General features: G+C 47.8%; 9 protein-coding genes and 2 non-coding genes across 11 annotated transcripts; 7 read left to right on the top strand and 4 right to left on the bottom strand.

Moving 5' to 3' along the window:
- Positions 1-1,253, top strand: TRUGW13939_04388 (uncharacterized protein; the record flags this gene model as incomplete). Its single annotated transcript, XM_035487562.1, has 2 exons — positions 1-81; positions 138-1,253. The coding sequence occupies 2 exons, from the start codon at positions 1-3 to the stop codon at positions 1,251-1,253; spliced, it is 1,197 nt and encodes a 398-aa protein (XP_035343455.1).
- Positions 1,254-1,650: 397 nt separating this feature from the next.
- TRUGW13939_04387 (uncharacterized protein) lies at positions 1,651-3,241 on the bottom strand (the record flags this gene model as incomplete). The annotated part of the gene is made up of 3 exons (XM_035487561.1): positions 1,651-2,478; positions 2,540-2,996; positions 3,066-3,241. The coding sequence occupies 3 exons, from the start codon at positions 3,239-3,241 to the stop codon at positions 1,651-1,653; spliced, it is 1,461 nt and encodes a 486-aa protein (XP_035343454.1).
- Positions 3,242-5,375: 2,134 nt separating this feature from the next.
- Positions 5,376-7,106, top strand: TRUGW13939_04386 (uncharacterized protein; the record flags this gene model as incomplete). Its single annotated transcript, XM_035487560.1, has 5 exons — positions 5,376-5,444; positions 5,508-6,296; positions 6,367-6,681; positions 6,732-6,898; positions 6,950-7,106. 5 exons carry the CDS (start codon positions 5,376-5,378, stop codon positions 7,104-7,106), a joined length of 1,497 nt encoding a protein of 498 aa, XP_035343453.1.
- A 748-nt stretch (positions 7,107-7,854) lies between these two features.
- On the top strand, positions 7,855-9,161 carry TRUGW13939_04385 (uncharacterized protein; the record flags this gene model as incomplete). The annotated part of the gene is made up of 4 exons (XM_035487559.1): positions 7,855-7,867; positions 7,922-8,345; positions 8,414-8,457; positions 8,707-9,161. The coding sequence occupies 4 exons, from the start codon at positions 7,855-7,857 to the stop codon at positions 9,159-9,161; spliced, it is 936 nt and encodes a 311-aa protein (XP_035343452.1).
- A 480-nt stretch (positions 9,162-9,641) lies between these two features.
- TRUGW13939_04384 lies at positions 9,642-9,750 on the top strand. Its single transcript has one exon. It is a non-coding gene; the product is annotated as a tRNA-Pro (tRNA).
- Positions 9,751-9,917: 167 nt separating this feature from the next.
- On the bottom strand, positions 9,918-10,022 carry TRUGW13939_04383. Its single transcript has one exon. It is a non-coding gene; the product is annotated as a tRNA-Pro (tRNA).
- A 729-nt stretch (positions 10,023-10,751) lies between these two features.
- Positions 10,752-13,826, top strand: TRUGW13939_04382 (uncharacterized protein; the record flags this gene model as incomplete). Its single annotated transcript, XM_035487558.1, has 7 exons — positions 10,752-10,794; positions 10,850-10,954; positions 11,023-11,309; positions 11,363-11,575; positions 11,629-11,727; positions 11,779-13,600; positions 13,657-13,826. 7 exons carry the CDS (start codon positions 10,752-10,754, stop codon positions 13,824-13,826), a joined length of 2,739 nt encoding a protein of 912 aa, XP_035343451.1.
- A 763-nt stretch (positions 13,827-14,589) lies between these two features.
- Positions 14,590-16,707, bottom strand: TRUGW13939_04381 (uncharacterized protein; the record flags this gene model as incomplete). The annotated part of the gene is made up of 6 exons (XM_035487557.1): positions 14,590-14,660; positions 14,717-14,819; positions 14,893-14,935; positions 15,011-15,461; positions 15,849-16,272; positions 16,327-16,707. Coding segments are annotated over 6 exons (1,473 nt in total), but the record flags the coding sequence as incomplete, so codon positions are not given.
- A 701-nt stretch (positions 16,708-17,408) lies between these two features.
- On the top strand, positions 17,409-18,736 carry TRUGW13939_04380 (uncharacterized protein; the record flags this gene model as incomplete). The annotated part of the gene is made up of 2 exons (XM_035487556.1): positions 17,409-18,130; positions 18,190-18,736. 2 exons carry the CDS (start codon positions 17,409-17,411, stop codon positions 18,734-18,736), a joined length of 1,269 nt encoding a protein of 422 aa, XP_035343449.1.
- A 565-nt stretch (positions 18,737-19,301) lies between these two features.
- Positions 19,302-21,620, bottom strand: TRUGW13939_04379 (uncharacterized protein; the record flags this gene model as incomplete). Its single annotated transcript, XM_035487555.1, has 1 exon — positions 19,302-21,620. The coding sequence occupies one exon, from the start codon at positions 21,618-21,620 to the stop codon at positions 19,302-19,304; it is 2,319 nt and encodes a 772-aa protein (XP_035343448.1).
- Positions 21,621-22,384: 764 nt separating this feature from the next.
- On the top strand, positions 22,385-23,659 carry TRUGW13939_04378 (uncharacterized protein; the record flags this gene model as incomplete). The annotated part of the gene is made up of 1 exon (XM_035487554.1): positions 22,385-23,659. One exon carries the CDS (start codon positions 22,385-22,387, stop codon positions 23,657-23,659), a length of 1,275 nt encoding a protein of 424 aa, XP_035343447.1.
- Between the last annotated feature and the right edge of the window lie 284 nt (positions 23,660-23,943).

Genomic DNA, 23,943 nt, shown 5'->3' with positions numbered 1-23,943 from the left:
ATGGCCGCTGTCATGTCTGGTCGTCGCTCTCATCGAAAATCAAGAGGGGGTTGCTTAGAGTGCAAAAGGAGAAAGGTCAAGGTAAATTGGATAGGATCGATGATACGTCTTATTTCGTCGAGTAATTAAAACCCTAGTGTGACGAAGACAAACCACAATGCCGCAATTGCCAAGTTCATGGGGTGGAATGTCGCTATTCGGCCTTGTTCCGAATCGCAAGTACGCCGCCTCAAATACAAACCGTTGAACCATCGCCATCGATATCACCACGAGCTCCAGAACTAGCACCAGCACCAGCACCGTCTCTATCGCTATTGTCTGACCTAGGGGTTGTTGATATGGAGCTCCTTCATCATTACACAATTTCCACGTGTTACACATTATCTCGTGCTCGCGCAGTGCAAGCTGTTTGGCGCGACCAAGTGCCACGAATTGCATTTACTATGAAGCCTTTACTTCATATAGTACTTGCCATTTCTGCCATGCATATCAGCCGCTCAGATCCATCACGACGAGTAACCTATCTTGCTCACGCGTTAAGACATCATGACACCGCTATTAGCACGGTGAATCCAATGATGCAATCTCTCGCAGATAAGCAACCCAGTGCACTCTTCTTGTTTTGCGCAATTACCTCCATCTTTTCTTGTGCTAAACCACCAGAGGAGAGCAGCTTCCTCATGTTGTTTGAACATGGTCATGTATCTGAATGGGTTCGTTTTGTCCGTGGGGTCAAGACAATTAGCGATTTCAGCAAGGAAGACTTACAGTCAGGGCCGCAGGCTCCAATTATGATATATGGGTCATTTTTATCGGCTACTCGTAAAGAGCCCCGAGTGCTAGGACAAGGCCAGATGTTTGTGTGGGAATTAAGGCAGCTGGCCTGCAAGCAGTGTGCGGGCAATTCGGTATTACTTCAGATCTACCAAGATACTCTAGACCAATTAGCACGCACATTGGCTATTGTCATGGTACCAGGTGATCAGTGGAAGTTGGAACCCAGCGATGTCTTATCATGGCCGATGGAAATGTCTGACGAATATTTGACGCTTCTGCAACAGGGTGCACCTCTTGCCCTTATAATATTTGCGTATTTCAGCGTCAGCATTCGGCAAGTCGAATGGGCTTGGTGGATGGAAGGACTCAGCGAGCGGCTCATAGCACAAATACACTCGAACTTGGATGCTGAGTATCACATCTGGCTGCGATGGCCGCAGGAGCAAATTGGATGGACCCCTCTTAGCTCTGCTTGAGATCCAGTCTGTCTATCCAGCGGACGCTATTCTCTCGGCAAGAAAGGTGCTAAAAAAAACAGACATTTATTGTAAGGACATGGCTTTGTGTGTTTTCTATCCGGAAAAAGTGGAATGCTTACAAAATCAGGTACATAATCGACCGATAATATTGTGGATTGAATGGAAGAAATTGAATTAGGTGAGTTTTCAATGGAGCTTCATGCCTTGTCCTCGACAAAGTAGTGCTTGGTATTGTCCTTCGAAAATATTATGGCATTTTGCACTTGCGAAACCTATGGTCCACATCTATATTCATGCTTCTTGTAAAATACATTGAACTGACATATACAATAGAAAGGAAAGGAAAGGAACCAAAGCCTTGTTTGAAAAAATCAATGTCCTCTTGACCATTGTACTACAACTTAATCTCAAAGCGAGTCCGCAAATATTTTCCATGACGCTGAAGGAGCCAGGGTATCGGCGTCATCGCCAGTGCGATAAACGCCAGCAAACTATTTCCCCAGCCGTATCCTATTGCCATGTATAAATTCAAGCCACACAAAGGAAGAAGTGCACCCAGCAAAGACCGCAAAACTGTACTTGCAGCAATGACGCTAGCAGCATATGCCGTAAATGCGTCGACCAGGTACGTCTGCACGCACATCAGGATGACAATCATGCCATATCCTGTTACAGCGTTGCCAAGCTCTGCAACAACCCAATGGACGTCCTCGTCAATTGCCCAGCCATATATGAAGAGACCGGCGGGTATTGCTAAACTACCGGGGATGACGAGGTACCAAGGCAATCGATCCTCTGGCTGGATTTCTTGGTTGAGTGCAAGTTTGACCTTTAGCTTGCGGTCACTCAATGAGGCAGAATAGGCGAGGCCGAGAAGCATTCCAATGCCGCTCCCTATGAAAGCAAGTCCGCTTCCGAGAGCAGAGAAGTGATACTGGCCTGTGAAGACCTCGGCAAAGGTAGTGAACAGGATGTAAAGCAGACCATACAGGACAGCAACATATATACACATTGCTGCCACAATGGGAGAGCAAAGAAGCATTTTTGACGGTCTGACCAAGCTCTGCAGAAAGAGCTGGCGGGGAGGTGCCCCTGTATCAAGAGAGGATCTATAGGCTGGGTTTCCCGTCTCTTTACGTAACTTGGAAGCCTTCTTTTCGAGAATTGTCCGCGGATATGTTTCTGCGACGACGAAGAAAAAGACAACCGTTGATACCGCAGACTGTATATTGCGCGTCAGTCCTGTTTGTTTCCTCTATAGGTTCGATGGGCCTGTTCCTTACCACGATAGAAAGAATCCAGAATAGCCAACGCCAGTCCATCACCTCGAGAATAGCTCCCCCAACAACCGGTCCGATGATAGGACCGAAAAGGGGGCCCAGCGACCATAATGCCATAGCACGTCCCCGATACTCAGCCTTCATTAAGTCGGCGATTGTCCCACTGCCACAGGTCATCGGCCCAACGCCCACAAACCCATCCAGAAACCTGAATATGATCAATGCCTCTATATTCGGGGCCAGGGCACTAGCGATATTGAAGACGACAAACAAAACATTGCAGACGTTGTAGACCGCGGAACGACCGCTGTACTCGCTAATTGGTGAAATTATCAAGGGACCGAACGCAAACCCGAGGATATATACAGACACCAAAAACGATGACAGAGTCGTGGAAGTGGAGTTGAAATGTGCCAAAATTTCGGGGACTCCTGGCGCTATCATGGATGACGCAAGGGGACTGGGAATATGATTGTTTATTAGCACTAATGGCTTGAATTAAATAATGTGTACTTGTATAGAGCCTCACGTAAGGAAAGTAACAAATGAAACCATAAAAACTGTCAACCATTTGCGGCCATTGCTCCAGTTCATCGGATTGGCAGGGTCCTCGTCAATAGGATCATCCCAGAACACCTCCAGAGACTCGGTCAATACAGGACCACCAGTGTTCTTCACTTCAGCTGCATTATTTGACTGGTCCATGCCTACTGGAGGACAAACGTGCTCGTTGTCTGCTTCCGGGTTTTCGAAATGCCAAGTATATCTTTAGGCCACCTACATTGAAGAACAAGTCTACTGGAATTTATGGAGAGTAAATTTACATAAAAAAATGTCCAAACATTTGTAGCAGGATTCGGCGTATGCTCCTATAGTGGCTCGGCTTAGGGCTCTTCGTATTCGGATTTTTCTGTCTCTCATTGGCAGACTGGTTCCACCAAGCCCCACAGTACGGCGGACACAGTCACATAGGCGCAGCGAATCGAGCGACTTGCGACATAGTCCTCTTCAGCTACGTCCAAATTACCCTGGTATTTTAATACCACTTTTTTTTATCCCGCCAAATCCGAGTACGAAGAGCTCTACGTCGATCAAATGTTATACACCATTCATGAATATAATGGTATCATAGCGGCATAATAAGGCTAGTTTCTTGTGTAAACGTCTAGTATGCTTTTTTGCATAGAGCCTAATATTTATGGAAGACTAGCAGGCACAACCATCGTTTAGGAAAAAAGGTCTGAAGTGACTTTTCAGTACGTAGATAACCAAAATCCTTCTTTACATTCCTCATACTAATTTAACCCTTTACCCAGTCCCGAAGCCCTTAACTCTCCTTTCAATAAAAAATTCAATGATCTCTTTATGCCCGTTCGTTTCCATCAATCTTACCACGCACCAACTGATTGTAATCTCCCCTTTTTTTGCCGTGTAAACACTTTTGAGGAAGATACCATATTGTCCAAGCGCCCAAAACTACAAACATTTGGTAGCCGTCGAATGCGTATGAGGGCCACTCGTTAACGACAAGAAACTGCACTCCACCGGTCATTGTCAATCGCATGATATTGCGTCCCGCGGCAATAATAGAGACAGCAAGACTGAAAAGATTCTTCCACTGTTTCCAATTAGGTAGACAAGTTTTGCTGGCCTCAGTTGGGTGGTGGCTCAGTTTAATTGTCATGTAAATGTGCTCGGCCAAGGTAAACAGCCAGAAAAATGTTTGAACGACGTAAACAGCAATTGTTAACTTGGATCCACTGGCAATTATTGCAATGGAATACGATGAAATGGTCAAGATTCCTCCAATGGCTTGGAGGACAAGTAGCACGCCATTGATACCGAGGTACAGCGGCTGTTGCCAGGTGATGGGCACCCAGCAAAACTGTTCGGCTCTCAGTAGTCGGGCAAAGTCTGTTTGAGTGATATTGACGCTGGCCATGATTACGCTGGGTCCCAGAAGGAGCAGCACACTCTGGACGCCATAGGCTGCTCGGTTGCAGGCGTCCTGCGTGGAGACTAAACGAGCTGTGTACCCTGACAGTTCGGCTAGAAGCGCGTAATTTGTTCAGTATCATTGTCTGAGTTGGCAAATATCGGAATGGTCAATCAAACCTAAGCCCCCAAGTACAAAAAACATACTATTCCATGCCCGAGACCGGACCATACGAAAGCTATGGACGGCTGTTAGAGATGAAAACCCTATCACGGCAATGACAGCGAGAGCGAAACTAGGCGTGTAAGTGTAAAGCTCACACAAAGTTGACATTGTGATAGGCTCAAATATTCAATGTTTCAAAGAGTAGATAGAATTTCAATGAAAGATGAAAGATATCAGGGACAGCAGTGCTCAAAAAATAGACATAGGCTACATACTTGGATCGTCAAATTTATATGTGTCTACAGACGTATACGTCGAGGGTTTCTAGGCACCCAGATAAATTTGAAACCCCTACAACTTTTCGTGTCCTCTGTTTTTTTGTTTTTGTTTTTTGATAAAGTTATGTCGGTCTTAGCCTGTATTTAGTCTTCCGCCGATCAGTATTGGCCGGCAAGCAATCGGATGCAGCAGAACCCGAATACGAGAGGACTATGGACAACCCTAAAATAACGATGATGATTAACTATCTCCCCAACGAAATAATTAAACAGCCTAGCTATGACTACCAATAGTATTAATCGATTATTTTGTCCTCAAATATCCCTCCCATTACTACCCTAAGCTTCAATGATGTAACGCCCCTCGTCAGCTGCGCCCAGACAAGTATAAAGCCTGCCTGCTGCGGCGCAGTTTAGATACCAATGAACACTGGTTGGTGATTATCAAAGATACACAAAAATGGTGGATCTACAGGAGATCCGTCTTTATCTATATGGATGGTCCGGCATATCGCTGGGCATCTTTATGGTTGTCTCCTCTACTTCCTACATACTTGACGTTAATAAGGGTTACTGACAAAAGTTCATGTAGATTATATCATATGTTCTCTCAAAAGCCATACACAATGTCTTCTTGCATCCTTTGAGTCGGTTTCCTGGACCATTATCTCATGCGGCATCACGAGTTCCTTACTTTTGGCGTTCAATCAGAGGAACACTCCCTTTTGACATGCTAGAAATGCATAAAAAATATGGGGATATCGTGCGGGTCGCGCCAGATGAACTGGCCTTCTCTCATCCAGATGCTTGGAATGAAATTATGGGACACAGACAAGGTGCGCTGGAGATGGAAAAGGCATCGTGGTTTTACCGCCCCATTGAGGAGGATCCGCTGCACATCGTGAACGAAAGTCGTGAGCAGCACGGCCGCCTGCGTCGACAAATGGCTCATGGGTTCTCTGAAAAGGCATTGCGGGATCAGGAGCCTCTAATACGAGGTTATGTAAATCTCTTGCTACAGAGGCTGCGCGAGAACAGCCAGGGTGGCCAGCCAGTTGTTCTCTCAGACTGGTATAACTATACCACTTTTGACATCATCGGCGACCTGGCCTTTGGGGAGTCTTTTGGCTGTCTTGAAGGGTCTGTCTATGATAATTGGATCAAAGGAATCTTTGCTGCCGGTCGCATAGGCACAATCCTTCAGGGGTTGGCTTTCGTCCCCTGGCTAAAACGTCTTCTCATGTTGATAGTACCTAAGTCAGTCCAGGAAGCTCGTAATACCCACAAGAAACTTACAGAGGCAAAAATGTCCCGCCGTATGGCTACTGTCGATGGACGGCCGGATATAGTGGATGGACTTTTGAAAAGGAAGGAGGAATTGGTGAGCCTGCATGATTCTTTTCGAACCCTGAAAAAAAAAAAGGGGGCCAAAACTGACCTTTACTTCACAGAGCTTGAGTGTTCATGAGCTCATCTCCAATGCTGAGATCCTGATCATCGGGGGCTCAGAAACGACGGCATCTCTACTAAGCGGCGTTACGTACTTGCTTCTCGAGAGCCCTGAGGCATATCGGCAATTAGTTAACGAGGTTCGATCAACTTTCGAGGATCAAAACGACATAACTTTAGTCACTGTCAATAAATTGACGTACATGCTGGCATGCCTCGATGAAGGGATGCGCATGTATCCGCCCATCGCCAATGGCCTTCCGCGAGTCGTTCCAAAGGGCGGTGCACAGGTTCTTGGAGAGTGGATCCCGGAGAATGTAAGCAATAGTAATTTTACGAGTGGGTCGAATCTAACGTTGAAGCATAGACCTATGTTGCGGTTCACCAATGGGCGCTCTATCATCGCGAAAAATACTTCATGGAGCCCAACACTTTCCACCCTGAGCGGTTTCTTTCCAGTCCCAAGTTCTCTACTGATCGACGGGATGCCCTTAGGCCTTTCCATACGGGTCCAAGAAATTGCCTCGGACGGAAGTAAGTGTATATAAATATCGCAGAAACCAACAAATACTAATATTCCTGCAGTCTTGCGTACAGTGAAATGCGTCTCATTCTAGCCCTAATCACTTTCAACTTCGATCTGGAGATTTCCGATGATTCCCATGACTGGATTAAGCAGAAGAACTTTTTGATGTGGCAAAAGGGGCCGTTGAAGGTTCATCTCAAGCCAGTGATCAGATAATCAACAGAGTTCCTATATGTGCATTTTGTAATAGTTGACGGGAACTGGTAGGTTTTAGTATATATCATAGTATTAATTGATATATTAAACACGTAAAATTGACCATGATTTGATAAAGATTAAAGGTAAATAATCGTTTATTAATCATTTACTAGATGAAAACGTACAACGAAACCACATAAAGGCATTTGAAGATTCAATGCTCTCATTAGGCCCGGCATATCTAGGACGGTGATACAGAAGGGTATCGACCTGGAAAATTGCCGCCCTGCCAAAAAGAGAACCCTTAGTGGAGATTTGCTTCGGTAAGGCGCTATGTCGACGAAGAGTTTCTAGCAAAGCCCATGAGATTTTATGTCGGCGGGCGCCCAAATAGGGGTATGCTTCATTGTTTGGCGGCGTAGGATAGCATTACCGAGCTCCTAAAACGATTTCAAACGACCAGGTGGAGTCATTTTTATTTATCAGATACGAGGATTGCACCGATGCCTGACGAAAAACCGATTTAGTGGCTGATCACTGTATCTAAGTGAGAAGTGTAATTGGTCAACTTGGCAGGCATTCTTTGATTCTCCGTTTATCCATACTAGTCGACCGATCATCATTATCAAATAGGATTAACCGGTAAACCAAGTAGATCGCACCGACAAACAAAGCTTATCACTTTGTTCGTGGTATATTTTCTTAAGGAGCGGGTTATGCAATACATATTGATTTGCATAAGGACAAGGAACGCTTCGTGGACCACATGTCAGGAGGAAGTATGTCTGGAGCCGCTCGAAAATCTTCATATGCATCTGGATTCTTTTAACCAGTCGCTACCCATGAGGTGGCCCGAATTGTTAAAAAGCGGAATAGGGCAGAAGATGGGGTTTCGCAGAGGGTTAGGAGGACTAGAAACGATGAGGATTTTCCAATGACTGAGACGACCACAAACGACAATGTCACTCCATTAGGAGGGGAATTCGACAAAGAACAAGTTTCCAAAAGGGTCCGAGCGAATCTTCAGAAGGCGGAGAACTGGACTGTCCAACATCCTTCAAGTGAGCTGGTACCTCTTGACAAAATTGACATTGAAAGCCTGCTAGGCCATTTGATCTCAAAGGTTGACGAAAAGTTTGATCATTACAACAAACTTTTCGAAAGCCTTGGTCAAGATCAAATAAAGAGGCTTATGCGGTTTTATTTGTTTGATGGCGTGAAAAAATTATGCCAAGAAGGGAATGTACATCTAGAAAGGTAAGTTCCATCGGGGGCTTTTCCAAATATGGTCTGACTGTATTTCAAGCATAAAACTTCTCTGGCAGACTTGTGGAGACAACTCAGTCAAAAAATGTCGGGGTTTACTTGCGTTTAATCCAAGGGGAAAACAGCAAGTTTTGGTTATATGTCGGCCAAAGCATCTGCCTCCGTGATCGTGTTGAAGCGCATAATGACCGACGATACAACACCCATACGCTTTGCCCACACTATAATGTGTGGAATTCCACGTGCAGCATCAACGGAAAATCATGGTTTATTCCCCTCTGAGAGGTGGGATTAACTACTCTCACTGATGCTGGATTTTCAGAAAAGCAAATGCATCTTTTGCTGAATCTAGTGGAGATGTGGATGTGTAATGTTTTCCAAACTGTTCCTTGGAAAGATCTTGAGGAGTATACTCCCCTAGGCAGTCGTATCGCCTGGGCAGGCCAACACCTCAATGTTGCATTGCCATTTTGGCAATCGTTCAGAGATAACGAGGGTTCTGAACTTTGGAAAGAACAAGCTATGGGAGTTACTAAGGAGGGCTTTCGAGAGTTTCTTTTATCTGCAGACCCTCAGATTCGAGCTTGGGCTGAGAGTATGAGAAACTCGTTCCATGCCATACGAACTTCGCCAGACCCAAATCATCGACAATACGATAAGGAGGCGATGCAAAAGTTCCACGAAATTGGAGTCACTGTATACCATAAGCAGGCGATAGCCTCTTATCGGAGAGTTCTTCTAGGGGGCAAAGACTGTCAAGTGAAGATTAACGGAGGACATGTTCTTTCACTATTTCCCGGAAACTAGGCTTAGGATCTCGCTGACGGCCCGCATCCTCACCACCATGCGGTTGATGCCACGGCAACATAATCGGCGGCTCGACTTGGTATCCGTATCTCTGAAAAAAAAAATTCGCTCTAGATATTCCGTGGCATGGTTATTTGGTCGTGGTGAATCATGGGTAGGCGACATGAATTATCTTGTCGATATGCTTGAAGAAGTTGACTACGAAGTCTCTCTAAACACACCTGGCCGTCGCGTGGGATTGAAGAGAGATGGGAGACGGTATTTTGAGACTACCACCTAGGTAATGAAGGGTATCAGAGTTAGCCAAGCATGTTTGGATTACTCCCTCGCATCAATCGATGTTCAGTTCGTTAAGGATAGATGCATGGTTCGCAGCGCCTTTCAACTAGAGGGTTTTAGCCTAAATAAAAAGACTAATGGAAAAGATCATGATTTGTAGAACCGAATTTCTATGGTAAATATCATCTGATTTGTCATAGCGGCTCTCTGGTCTAGTGGATTATGATTCATCGTTTGGGTTCAGACCAGGTTAACCCTGGTCATACGACCACCTACGATGAGGTCCGGGGTTCGATTCCCCGGAGAGCCCCTACCTTTTTTACTACCTACTTGGACTAGTCAGTGTTTTTAGTGCTAAGTTCTTAGCTTTTTTTTTTCGTCCGACGGTTTTCTGTGGCAAAAAAACCACACTTTTTTTTTTTCCTTTTTCAAGAAAGATTCTCTCTCTGCCAACGAGACCGGGTGGCAAAAATATAGGGGGTCACCGGGGAATCGAACCCCGGACCTCATCCAGGAAAGTAGTTTTACTACTTGGAAAAATGGTTTCCCGAAGGATGAAGCATACCACTAGCCCAGCGACCCAGTCTATACAAGATGCGGCCCGCCTTTTCGTCTGATAAAAAAAGGAGTTGATGCAGGGAAGCATTTTTCCGGTAAGGTATATATATATATCCATACCATATATACTTTACCGGAGAAATGCAGTCCATAGCGGCCCCGGGGGTTTCAAAGCCCTTGATAAGCAGTAAACTTGACTGTATCTGCTCGACTCTTTGCAGGTCGAGCTACTCTGTACGTAGCACGAACTATCCACGGCTTGTGGTGAGAAGGGTTTTGGGGATTCTCGGGACTTGCATCATTCAGTCGTGACGCGAGGTCGGGTTAGATAGTTCAAATTAGAAATCAACACGGAGTAGTTTTCTCGACCATATCATAAATAATAAACTCTAGGAACTATAAGAATTGGCAAGCAGCACTACTAGTCTTAATTAACTAACTAATTAATGCTTGGATCCTTATCAATTATCCTAGCGTGGAGTGCGTCACCCGTTCGGCGTGTGGTTGCCCCGGGCGACGGGTGCCGGTAAACACGCGGTCGAGAACTTCCCAGCTGCCATCTCCACTCCCTTCGTCCTCGACACCATTTTGTCTGTCTTACAAGAGTGTGACATCTCTATTGTTGTTTCTATTATTCCGTTTTATGACCTACGACGTTCTTTTCTCGTATCTTATCCGCCTGCTTTCCCGCTTGATCGGAAACCACGAGCAGCCGCTGGTCGAAGCTCAACACCTCAACACCACCAACCCAGCATGCCTGGCACTGCAGTAGACGGGCCATCAGTGGCCATGTCATGTAAGCCGACCGATCGAATCTCCTGCTTGACGCGTTGCTGATTGATGATACCCAGTTGCCAATAACTTCTGGGGCAAAGATGATTCAGGAGTCATTCCGTTGATGGAACGGATGCATAATGCCAAAGTAACGTGTGATGAATTGAAAAACTTTTATAGCAGTATGTAGCTGCGCCCTACACTCTCGCGACGCCTTTCAAAGCCTGGAACATATTAACAAGCTGCATAGCTCGCGCTGCCATTGAAGACGAATATGCCCGAAAGCTTCTTGCACTCTGCCGAAAACCCCTCGGATCCAGCGAGGCCGGCACACTCCGTATATCAATCGACGTCGTACGGGGTGAAACAGAAGCCGTTGCCAAAGCACATGCTGCCATTTCACAACAAATGAAGGGTGAGCTGGAAGAGCCCCTTGGCGCCTTTGCCGGAGGAATGAAGGAACGTCGCAAGATTGTACAGAACGGTATCGAACGTTTATTGAAAATCAAAAACCAACAAACACACACTGTCAACAAGGTTTGTGTACAGATATGTGTTCTATTTACAATTCACTAACTATACGACTATAGACACGGGACAGATATGAGCAAGACTGTCTGAGGATCAAAGGTTACCTAGCTCAAGGCCACATGGTCATGGGACAAGAGGAGCGAAAAAACAAAGCCAAATTAGAAAAGACACAGATCCAACTTGCTTCAAACAGCTCCGAGTACGAAGCAGCAGTGAAGGTCCTGCAAGAAACAACCGGTCGCTGGAATAAGGAGTGGAAGGTTGCTTGCGACGTGAGTTTTCCTTGGTATCTAATACATAGTCTCTTGAGCTGACATTGAAATAGAAATTTCAAGATTTGGAAGAAGAGCGACTTGATTTCACAAAGAGTAGCCTTTGGGCCTATGCAAACATCGCTTCCACCGTCTGCGTCAGCGACGATGCGGTAAGTCGCAAGGACTAAATCCCCTATAGGGCATGGCTAATATCTATAAAGGCTTGCGAACGAATTCGAGTCTCTTTGGAGAACTGCGAGGTAGAAAAGGACGTCCTCAGCTTCATCAAAGAACAAGGCACTGGGCAAGAAATCCCAGACCCCCCTCGTTTCATAAACTTCTGTCGAGGAGACATCAACGACGCCAGCTCCGAAACATCAGAAGAAGATAACTACTCTGTAGCTCAGTTCCAACGGGCGATAAACCCAGCTTTCCGCAGCTCCTCTCCACAACCGTCGACCTATGAGTCCCACCATGACCCGAGCTCAGACCTGGCTGCTCAAATGGGGCATCCCAATGCTACCACTCCGAATAGCAGGGAAGCGACAGTGACACCTCAGAAGCCTAGCCCACAGCAAGCCCAGCCCATCCAGCAACCGCAGAGTCAGCCACAGCCACAGCCATCCCAGCCAGCACCGCTAGACCTTCGTCGTGGAGGCCAGTTACCGCCAAATTACGACCCCAACCAACATGGTGAAATCAACAAGGTGCCACATAATTCTTACCCAACCGATGGAATGACGATGTTTTGCCGAACTGGTCCACCATCGGAGAGAAGCTCTGCTACAAGTGCATACCGGCCTTCTAGTCGCGAAGACAACCAGAGCGACATCTCCAACCCTTCCTCATTCTCTAGCCAAGAGCCTGCGCCAAGCATCAAGCAATCACCCGTCAAACCGGTCAATGGTGTTTCCATGCCGGGCATGACGCCGGAGAAACAAGTTCAGAAGAAGCGAAGTGCCTTCTTCAGTAACAGTCCATTCCGCCGCAAGAGTCGCCATGATAAAGACCGCCAGTCTCAGTCGCACTCCCGTAGTCCGACAAAGATAAACTACAAGGCGCCATCACCTGCCGAGGCCCGTTCCGCTAGTCCTGAGCCAGTGGATCCCAGAGCGAATTTCCAATTGAACATTGGCAATAACGTTTTCGACGTTGCATCTCCAGATAAGAAGGCGCCACCGGCATCGAAGCCTGCAGAAGATAATGTTGACCCTATTGCACGGGCACTCGCTGATCTCAAGGGCGTTGGAAAGCCATCAGCCGGCCGTGTTTCTGCGGATCGATACCATGGTATAGCAACGCCGGCACCTTCAGCACCGAATTCTACTTACTGCAATACAGATGCTCCTCCACCTTCCTATAACGATGCCCCTGTGAAACGCCTGGATGCTCCCCAACCGGCATTTACTTCGGCCCAGATGCAAAAGACGACTCAGAAGTACGTCGGTCAGACGCAGAACATGTTTGGAGGCTCCAACAACCCCCAACGAATGCCTACCAGGTCGCAAGCCCATGCTCAGGACATTCCTCGTGCCCGGTCTCCTGCTCCAACACTGAGAAGGAGTGCTAGCCCACAACCCGCCCAGGTTGATACTCGCATGAGCCAATATGGCGGTGGCGGTGGAGGAATGGCTACTAGCCCATCTTCATACCAGTCAAACAGCTACAACAGCCGTCATGCGCAATCTCCCTCGGCTAGTATTAGAGCTGGCAGTGACCGTGGGTACTCTCCACGACAATATTCGAGACATGCCTCCCCCGTTGACGCTGGTCGTCCTGTCTCTCCCCGACCTCACTTTGCTCAAACTAATCGTCCATCGAGTGCCAATGGTATGGAGCTTCAGCTTTCTGGAAACCAAGTCGAGCCCTATGGGGGCGGGTATGATAACTACGGTGGTCAAGGACGGGACAATGGCGGCCGACCCCAGTCGATGTATTATGGCAACGGCCCAGACGTTGGCTCGCGGTCTCGTAGCAAGAGCGTAGCCCTCGCTGACCCAAACCGGCCTTTCAGCCGCGATGGCCGCCCAGTCTTGCATTTTGGTAAGGAAATTCCGATCGCCCTTCTTTTTTTAACTCAGGCTAACAATTTACTTTAGCGCGAGCATTGTATAGTTACAACGCTGCAATCCCCGAAGAGCTTGGATTCTCAAAGGGAGATATCCTAGCAGTCCTCCGACTGCAGGATGATGGATGGTGGGAGGCAGAGGTAACTGGAGTCCGCGGTCCTTCTGGACTGGTTCCCAGTAACTATTTGCAAAACGTTTAAAACCACTCTTCTTCACTCGTTGAGGACTCAACCCTTTGTACAAAGAGTCACCGCTTGACTTGCACCTATGATACGAAAATTTGCCCACGATTTCTACCACCCTCACTTTTTCTTTTATTCATTTCTTCTTTTTCTTCTTCTTCTTTTCTTTTCGCTTTTCTTTCTTTTTTTCTTTGCTCCGAATTTAGCCTTGGATCCCTTTTCTCTCAACTTTTCATTTAATCGTCAACTTTTCTTTCAAGCCAAGAATGTATCCCAATGGGAATCACTGCCTGTGTTTTTCTCAGTCCCATCCCGCTATTTCTCTGCACCCTTCCTATGTTGATATATGTGTCATGACCGTTGATCCAAGATTTTCAAGATTTTTGGGAGGAACAGAGCCTTCTTGGTTTCTCCTTTTGTGATATACCGATTCTGGTACATGATTAATCAACAAGTACTTTACGTTTCATCAAGTTTCAGCTAACACGTTGGTATAATTGTAGATAAAGTGTAGTTTAATGTTGTAACGCAATCATGCAATGATATTATCATTTTGAAAACTCCTTATCGTACGATATAAACTTGAAAATACCCAACACCCATTAATAAAAAAACAATCAATACAATGTAATCGGAATCTAACAGACCAAAATGAAACAGAACATTGAGACAGAAAAATAGTAGTATGTGGGTATCTATCTGACAACACCAAAATGTCACTGACGTGAAAAAGTATAAACTAGGAATTGGAAAAAAAAGGGTACGATGTGCTATTCCATTTTTATTCATCGTCTACAAATGAATTTGCCAGACGGCCGAACAAGGGGACTTCGTAGTGCTCGAGGGAGTCAACTAGAAGATTATCAGCACGTGTGAATAAGACAAGGGAGGATAGCGAGCAAGTTTACCGTCTTGATAGGCATGAAGACTCAAGAATGCAATGAGGGCAATATCTCCAATAAACATGAGCCACGAGATTACGCTTGACCAGGAAAAAATCAGATGAAGGACCTAGCAGGAAAGGGCAACTTGGGTTAGAAGAGTTGTTGTCGCATAGAGAGACGGAGAAGGGGATTGGACGTACGAATATAGCGCTAAACAGCATGCTTGATTGCCATGCGTGAAACCTATATATTTATCACAATCAGCTAAATCCTGGTCTAGGTGTCTGGCGCATAGAGTAGTGGTGTTAGTGCGCATACCGGACATAGTCACTCTTGTGCTCGAGCAACAACAAAGCGACACCACCGGCAGGTGGCAATAATATGTATGCCAGCATAGCCTCATAATCCATTCTCAATGGTAAACTGGTATCAAACGCGCCGAGGTCTGCCCGTCCACCGTAGTCTTGTTGATGTAACGGACTGTCGGAGGCCGGCGTGTTTCCAAACCCGCTCGAGGACGCGCTGTAATCAATGTATCCATTGTTGGTATTTGGATGAGAGTAATAATTTGGCGGTGCCTGCTTTGGCTGAGGGGACGGTGTTGATCGCTGTTGCTGCTGCTGCTGTTGTTGTTGTTGTTGTTGTTGTTGAGCTGGCGGTGATTTGGTACGATTGAACGGGTCGGCGAATGGGGGCGGAGAGAGTGCTCGTTCGACTTCGGGCGAGTCGTCTTGGTAAGGAGCGAAATTCATGGTGATCGGCTGGTGTTCTGAGAGCAGAATTGCTCCCTGTCGTCGGCGTGATTGCGAGGCCAGGGTGTTCAGGAGATCGTTACAGTTACGTTGGAGCTTCTCCTATCGGCGCTGATAAGCTTTACTTTACTTAGACTTCAGAGACCGCGCGGGCCCACTTGGCTCGACCGTGGTGCGTCACGAGCCACCAGGAACAATATGTGCATGTATACTCCGCATAAAGTTAATATATTGTGTATATTGCCTATATGTAGTTTCGTATTATGTAGGTGCATATGTATATTTTGAATTAGTAGATACAACGCAAGATGCAGCCAGTGGGTATCTAGGGTATCTAAGTAATATTTCCAGACAAATAAACATCTATTGGCATTAGTCATTTCATTTCCTTTCCTACGGTTTACCACGGCCGCGAGTTGTCCCTCCGCCTCGCGCGATACCGCTGACTGGCCGTCGTGTTGATGTCGACGAGGTGGTTTGGGTGCCTGGCTTGCTCTTGGAGGAAACACTCGTGGACCTGCCCAACCCTCCGCGTACTACCCTTCCTCTAGATGTGGCACGGCCTCTGCTAGTCGCCGTAGCACTGTCGGTTCGCTTCTTGTCTTCTTCCGCTCTTCGAGCCGCCTCCCTGCGTTCTTGAAGCTCCCTTTCTCTCCGCTCGGCGGCTTGTTGTTTCGCTAACGCCTCGTTCTCCATCTCAGATATGTCGTGGGTGGCGCCTTGCCATTGGGGGTTCAAAAGTAGTCTCTGGTTGTGCTCTGTTTGCGACAGGATCCGAGTCCAGGTATTCATTAATGTTGAAGCAGAGTCGACGGTCCGGGAAACAGTCTGCCATTGAAATTAGCCATAGCCATAGTACCACCATAGTGAGATAGCACATACCTCCATGTTTCCCCGAGCTCGTTGGAGACTCTCCAAAACCCCCTCAATGGCTTGGTTGACGGTCCTCACCCGTTGCAATTCATTGCGCAGCGCTTGCTCCCGGGCCTCCTCTCGGCCGTACACGAATTCGCTGTCCCGATGCTGCGTTCGCTCCTCTGGTGTCGTAGAGGTCTTCTGGCTGATTGGTTTCGTGCGCCGTTGGGATGGGGAGTTCCACAGTTCTTCGGTATCTCCGTCGGAAAGCTGGAGTCGCTCCATCTCCTCGGCAGCGGTTGCTGAAGTCATGACGGTAGTATTTCGTGATTTCGTGGTCGTCTGGCACAACGTGCTATTGGCGGTGGGCTTATAGTCGAGCTTTGGGTTGGTAAAGAATGTGGCACAGCTACTGGTTATACTTTTTTTGATAGAACAGTGCCTAGCGTGGAGATGTGAAGATAAAAAAGGAACGCTGATCCGACGAAAAGCGTATGCACGAAAAGGAGCGCCAGCCAATTGACGAGAACAAAAACAAGGCAGCTCTCGAGAGTACAAACGAGAGAATTGATCAGCTCTATGTTGATGCTGGCTGTTCTGGCGGGGTTGTTGACGGAGCGCGTTCCTTGTTCGGCGTCGCTGCCAGGCTTGGCAGGAAGTGGGGCACGTGCCGGGGCCCAGTGTCAGCCTCCCGAATTACGGGCAGTGGCTGGTGATCAACAACCCCCAGGCTGGCACCGCATTCCTCAACCGCCCAACATTGTTTTCCTCTCAACCACACGCTCTGCCGCCCTCCATCCTCTGTTGCGTCCCTTCATTTTGGCTTTATTCGCTTGGATATCCCATATTATTCTCGATTATTCTGTTTTGGACGTGGAATGCCCACGTTGTGCTGAAATAGGAGTTCTGCAGCAGTTCTGCGTCTGCAGTGTGGGCTTATTGGAAACCTACAGACATCCCTTGTTTACATTTAGCAACGCGACTGAACTATCCAGAGGACTCAGTCATCAACTCCCACAACCTATCATTATCGAAACCCACTAGGCATCACAGCCGAACAGAAGGAAACAAAAAAAAAAAAAAACAAGCGCAGACTGGTGTCGTGAACCATGGCGACCACTCCTCCACCTGGATTGTTGCGTGAACCTCATGCCCCCCGGCATGGCACTGGCTATGACTCCTACGACCCTTATCCTGCTAGACAATCTGAAAGGATCGCAAGGCAGAAATTGAGTGCAAGAAACGCAACCCCTCCTCCCTCATCTCCCAAAAAGGACGGCCGTCAAAACAATCTAGGCACTTTGTCTCCCCCGAGAACTAGGTCGCCTCGCAAGGTTGTTCGAGGACGCGCACTGCTCGCCGATGACCTTAGCCAGTCTGGCTCCTCACAAACCGCAGCAGCATCACCCAGCAAGCACTCACGTGCAACTCTGCTGCCGCCTGACTCGACTCTTCTCCCCACTCCTGTCAAGACCCCAAACGGCAACAAAAAATCATATGCGGACCTAGGAATCGTTGCCCGGTCTCTCTTCCCCACTACATCTTCAACTCGCGCTAAGAAGATCAAGAATCCCACTGGCTTCTCTTTGGGAAGCTTCGACGAAGGTTCTGACGGAAATCGCAATACCATCGAGATATTCACAGACATTCGCAATCGAATTCCAGCTGTGAACAATAACCCCGACAATATTTTTACCGCAAAATCTGAGATCACGATGCCTGCTTCGACGGAGCCGGTGATGCCAAAACGCCGCAAATTGACATCTTCTGCGACGCCAGAGCTTGCCCCGAAAGATGCTGTGAAACGCGATGATGGAATGTTATATACATTGTGAGTTTTGGAAAGGATAATCTAATATTGGCGTATACGCTAACTACTATTAATTATAGCCGTGGAAAGAAACTTTTCCGCAAGTTCGACGAGAAAGATGAAGAGAAGGAGGAAAGTGACGACGATGGAGACTTGGGCCTGTTTGCCAATCGCCCAGACTTGCTCGACAGCAGCGTCAACCTTAGTGTTCCCCGCGTCACCCGTTCCGCCATTAGAGGCCGCGTTTTATTCCCCTCTAATGAGAAAGTGAAAAGCGAAGAACTGCCACCACCGACCAATAACGACGATGAAGAGGCGACTACAGATATCGACGAACAAGTTGAGCCCGTCGACAGCGATGATGCTGTAGCATCCTCTGAAGACACCGCGGAAAATCTTCCTCCTAAACGTGCTCTTCGTTCTCGTCGTCTGTCTGATGGCGAGATGATCGCTCCACATTTGGCTGCCATTGCTGAGACCCAGAAGAAGGGAAAGCGTGGAAGTCCTTTTGATATCTGGAAGAGAAAAAAGCAGTCGCCAACTGAGGCTTCTATTCCCAAGAAACGAGAGGCTGACGATTCGCCCGCCACGAGTGCCCCTGCCACAAAGAAGACCCGTGGTAATTAAATCGACGGTTAAATCCGAAATTTATCTAAATTGTCATTATTCAACGTGTTAATATCTTACACTATGCGAGGGAAATACGTTTTTAATCCAGTTGTTGATTGTTCACCCGAGGATTATTCAGATGGTGTTTTTATTTCTTGGTTGGATGGAGTTAGGTTGGGAGCTATTTTACAAACCAAACTCTTGATCACGATACCTTTCTTTTTTTCATGATGCGTTTTCGATGTGTTTCAGTTGACGCATGGAGTGAATATTCGGTTCAAGATATAGTTAGCGTTTCCATGCAAGAATGATTAATAGTTACTCTTTTCGTTGCAACTCCAATCAAGTTTTCGTAGTTACTAGTGTAAGATTCGTAATCCTCTTCCCCTTTACCCTAAAAGGCCCGAGACTAGGCAGTCATATAGCTGTCATGTTCAATCGACATCAATTGCGTATAAAAATAAAATCATGGTATCACGGAGTGTGGTGTAAATGGGATGTTTAATGTTATGTAATATCTGGGTATCAATTCAAAGCAAATCTACATAAGGAAACGTCTACTTTCAAGAAAACCACCTCGCCACTAGATAATATCCAGCTCGTCATCGTCATCGTCATCGTCATCATTGTTATTCATGATCGTCCGCCTCGCTTCATGCCCACATATACTGTCTCTTCCCGCTTCACGGATGCCCTTTGAAGTGATGAACCGGGTCTTTTTGACAGCTGTGCCGCTCCCCTTGGACGACTTCTCATCTTCATGGGCGCGCTTTCTGATCGGACCGAGACTGACAGATTCGGCTTTGCGAGATAAGAATGGCATGGCTGCTGCGTCGTCTTTTTGTCCCGCCGACGAGGCTGGTGATGACGAGGGTTTGGTCTGGCCGAGTCTTGCGCGAAGATATTCGGATCCTGTATTTCCACTTCTCGAGCCGAGTTTCTTGGCGATGTCGCGCTCGCGTTGGTCTTCGAGTAGACGGCGGCGAGTGCGTTCTTCTTTGCTTTCGTTGCCACGTACGTTGCTTGCGGCGAATGGGTTGTCGTCGATGGTGTCGATTAGAGTAGCTGCCGAGCTGCCAAAGCCCCCCATTCCTCCGCGATGGTACATTGAAGCGCCTCCTCCACGAGCGGACGAAGACTTGGGAGCTGAAGCGACAAAGTATGTAGACTGAGTTCCCCAATCGTATTTTGCGCCTTCTTGTTTGAGACCCCTGGGACCGTTTCCGCGACCACCACCACGACCGCTGCCACGAGAGGGAGCGAAGTTTGCGATGCGTGATGCATTGCGGCCCCCAGGAGCAAACATGCCTGTTCCAGCATTGACCCCTGGTCGTTGAGACTGTGTTCTTCGGACCTGCACATCAACGTGGAAGTCACAGAACTCTGTTTTTCGGGCGTCAAGCCAAGACCGGCATACCTTGCCGTCTTTGCGCTCTGCCTTGCAGTATCCTATGTCTCGTGCAGACCCAACTTCGAGGACAGTGTCATCAGACGACGAGAGACAGAGGCTGAACCGGCCAGTATCAATTTTATTGGGCGGCGGGGGCATGATAGTTGGATTAAGTATGGCAATAACCATTCCCTCGGAGAGCCGGTAATATCGGGGGAATGCAGTGTCGAAAAGGAAAAGATCAACCGTCCATTGGAGATCTGTGAGGGTGATGACCATGTATTGCTCGCTGTTGTTCAGCCCGTCATCATACATATCGACCTCTTTTGTAGAAGCCTTTTTCTCTTTGTGTTGTTTAGGGTCTGACTTGGATGCTACAATGCCGAATACGACGTAGTCTCCATCGACCGTCTCGGGTAACTCGAATTCTGGTGCTTTGATCGACTTTAACAGATGAGGAATACGAAGAACGGTTTTGTTCTCGAGGGTTCGGGTGAGGAAGGAATGAGGTAGGATTCGATTGGAGAGATTGAGGGATGAGAAAGGCTCAAGTTTTGATTGATCCGCTTCTGGAGTGTTGGTGCTATTATCCCTGGAATGAGCTGTTGTTTTGGACCGAGGGCTAGAGAGTTGCGGACATGCTGTTGATGGCGTTTCTCGCATGACAGGCGCCGTGACGGACTTTTTCATTGAAGGGTATGCACCGCCGTATGACTGCAGCACATCCTCACGGCTAAAAGACTGTGTCGCCTGCTTCTTGACAGGAGATGTAGACTGGAGGTTTGAAGCGGCTTCCTCTTTATACCGTTCAACTTCAGCCTTGTCGACGGCAAAGCCAGAACTTCGATTTTCTTGAATCCTCTTGGCTCGTTCTTGTTTGGCTTTGTCGGTATTCCTGCTCTCCGCAATTCTTTCGCTAAAAGATTTTGCACGCTTCAAATCCTCCAGCGGGGGTGACCAGATATCAGGTGAATCATGGTCATTTTTACTCGCAGCCGAGGAGGTTCTTGTGCCAGAACTAAATGAACTTGTAGGACGGCCCCCTGCTCTGGAACTCGATGGTCGTTTCAGCGACACTTCACTTGCTTTTTTGAAGTTGAATAGCGCCCTTCGAGGAGAAGCTGGCTCTGGGATGGCGGGCTTTTTGGAGGGAGACAGTGGAACTTGGACATCGGAGCCGCGATCGGACGCAGCCAGCCTTTCTCGCATGGCATTCAGCCTGCTTTGTGGCCGCGTAGGAGACGATGGCCTTCGTTGACGAACATCTTCCCCGTCAGAGGAAGCAGTGGCCGGTCTTGCCGATTTGCTCTGTTGCAGCTTCTTGAGCTTAAGTTTTGCCTCAATGGCAGCTAATTGTAATCGCAATGTTTCTTCATCTTCCTCCTCGTCCTCCCCTTCGACTTGGCCGTTATCGTTGCCATCTTGGAGAAGAGCCCGAGCATGGAAATTAGGCGTCATGCTTGATCGCTTCAGGGGCGACTGAGGTTCATTGACTTCTCTTTCGCGACGCATTTCGAGAAACCGTCGGCGACCACCGGGAGAGACGAGCAGGGCTTCCCTGGGCGATTTGGGAGGCCATGATGGCGGTTCGACCACTGGGACAGGATCTTGGTTAGCTGTTGGCCAGAGCTATGGGCTGGTATACATACTGGCTTGTCTCGTTGGCAATCAATCTGTATGTTCCTCTTGATTCCATAGCAGGGCGTCGACCAGAGTACCCCACCATACCGTGATCACAGCAGTCCTGGTGTCTGCAGACGTCTTTGCATGCAGCGGAACAGAAATGCTCGAGGGAAAAAAACGAGAATTTAGTCTCCGTGATACGTAGCTTTTGCTCCAGATTGTTATTGGATCTGGAACAAGGCTTAACGGCTGAGGCACTAATAATGTGAGGCACTGGTGTGATTGGGCCGCGGTTTGTGCCTTGCACCTGCATATTTGACCGCTTCGACGCGTCGCGATTACGGCGGGTGGCAGAGCCGGCTATCCCTTTTTCGATACGGAGGTGTATTTATGTTACGAGACAGGCCTAAAGGATGTGTAATATTACGCGCAATATGTGGATATTGGTAAGGAATGTAAGAAATGGGACCCACCACTAAGGCTGCTAGAGTCCGCCGTAGAAAGTCAATGCTGCGGCGCGTCGCGTTCGCCGCGGAAATTACTCCGTAGAGTCCGTACTGGTCGCGACCAAGCTGAAGATAACAACGACAACAGGCTTGATATTTGGGAATTGGAACAGGCAGACAAACCTCAAAATAGCGCCATTGCCCAACATGCCGAGAACGCGATCAAAAGGCACAACCGGGTCGAAAGCGACGCCAGCAGACGAACAACAAATCGATGCGAGTACGAAGAAAAAGCCATTGGAGTCTGTCGATGTGCCCAGCCGAACATTTATTCTACCATCGAAAAGAAGCGAGGATGCCAGGTTCCTTACACTCGAAAGCCCTAACTCTGGCGCTCCCAATCGCTATTTTTTCGACTCTCACAATGGCGGTCTGTACGAATTCACCAGTGTTGCTTCCACGCCATGGGCGCCCAGGAGTATCCTCCTAACGCCGAAGCACGGAGAGGAGGAAGAGTCGGGGAAAGAGAGCAAGGCATATGTTACGAAAAAGGCAGAATTGCTTATAGCGACACCAATTGATGTGCTCTTCTTCATGCTGCCGATCATAGCCCCTGAAGAAAATACTAGCTCGACAAAGAATATGTTTCAACCGCTCGACGATATTCTCGACTCCCAGGACGAGCTCGCTCCTCATCTACGCCATATTCTTTACGATGTGACATTCAGACCCACACTCGAGCGAAGAATGCAGGCGATATGCGACACCATGGAAGCGGGCGATGAGACACTGTACCGCTTCAAAGAGAAGAAGCTTGTGAATGAATTGATCGCAAAGGCCGAGCGGATGATTGCGCAAGGACTGCCGACGAGTTTGGAAGAGCGTTTCGTCCGCACGGTGCTGGACCCCCCTCTAACGAACATCAAAAAGGAAGAAGTGAAAACCGATGTTTCGACAACGGCCAACGAGGAGGGCCAGGAATCCGAAATATCGGAGACGCAGTCTACGACCACGACAACAGTCACAGTGACCTCTGAAGAACAGTCTGGCGCCGCAACGCCAGCTACACAGCTGTCCACAGTGGAAGACATATCATCTTCCGATGCGATCACGAGATTACTTCGGCTCCGCATTGCGCTTTCGTTCATGAAACAGTCATATCTACCGCCCCATCTATCAAGCAGCATCGATGAGCTGCTGAAATCGCCCGAGAGCCCTATTGACTTTAAACCCCTTGATGACCGCCTCAAAGAACTCGCAATTCTCCGCGCCGAAGCAAACGCATCCGTACAGGTCGGAAACTACACGCGCAAGCGAGGGTATGACGACGAAGATGGCGAATCTCAAGCCGAGAAGAGGCGCAAGAAGGAGGAAGAGGAGAAGAAAAAGAAGCTTGCCGAGTCCCGTGGCGTGCGAGACCTGAAAAAGGTGAATACCAGCGGGATGAAGAAGATGAGTGACTTCTTTAAAAAGAAGACTTGAAAGAGACGGCCGGGCAGGTTCTTTCTACATCACATAACCTGTTCTGAAGTACCAATGCCAGGATGTCAACACATCTGATCACATCAGATATCTAGTGTACTTGATCAAAGAAGTGCATCTTCATGACACCGCATTTCGCTTTACTGCCATCTAGAAAGCGATTCGACCAAGGAAGATAGCAGACGGCAACGATAGGGCAATACCACGGTTCTTCAGAAGCGGCTTCCCCGGTCAAGCCCTGCTAGCTATCATCAGTTGATAGTTATTAGCTAGCCTCGATTGAG

Source organism: Talaromyces rugulosus, chromosome II, assembly GCF_013368755.1.
Source record: "Talaromyces rugulosus chromosome II, complete sequence".
NCBI classification, from domain to species: Eukaryota; Fungi; Ascomycota; class Eurotiomycetes; order Eurotiales; family Trichocomaceae; genus Talaromyces; species Talaromyces rugulosus.
Note: the sequence above shows the minus strand (reverse complement) of the source record. Positions and strands in the feature narration are given on the sequence as shown.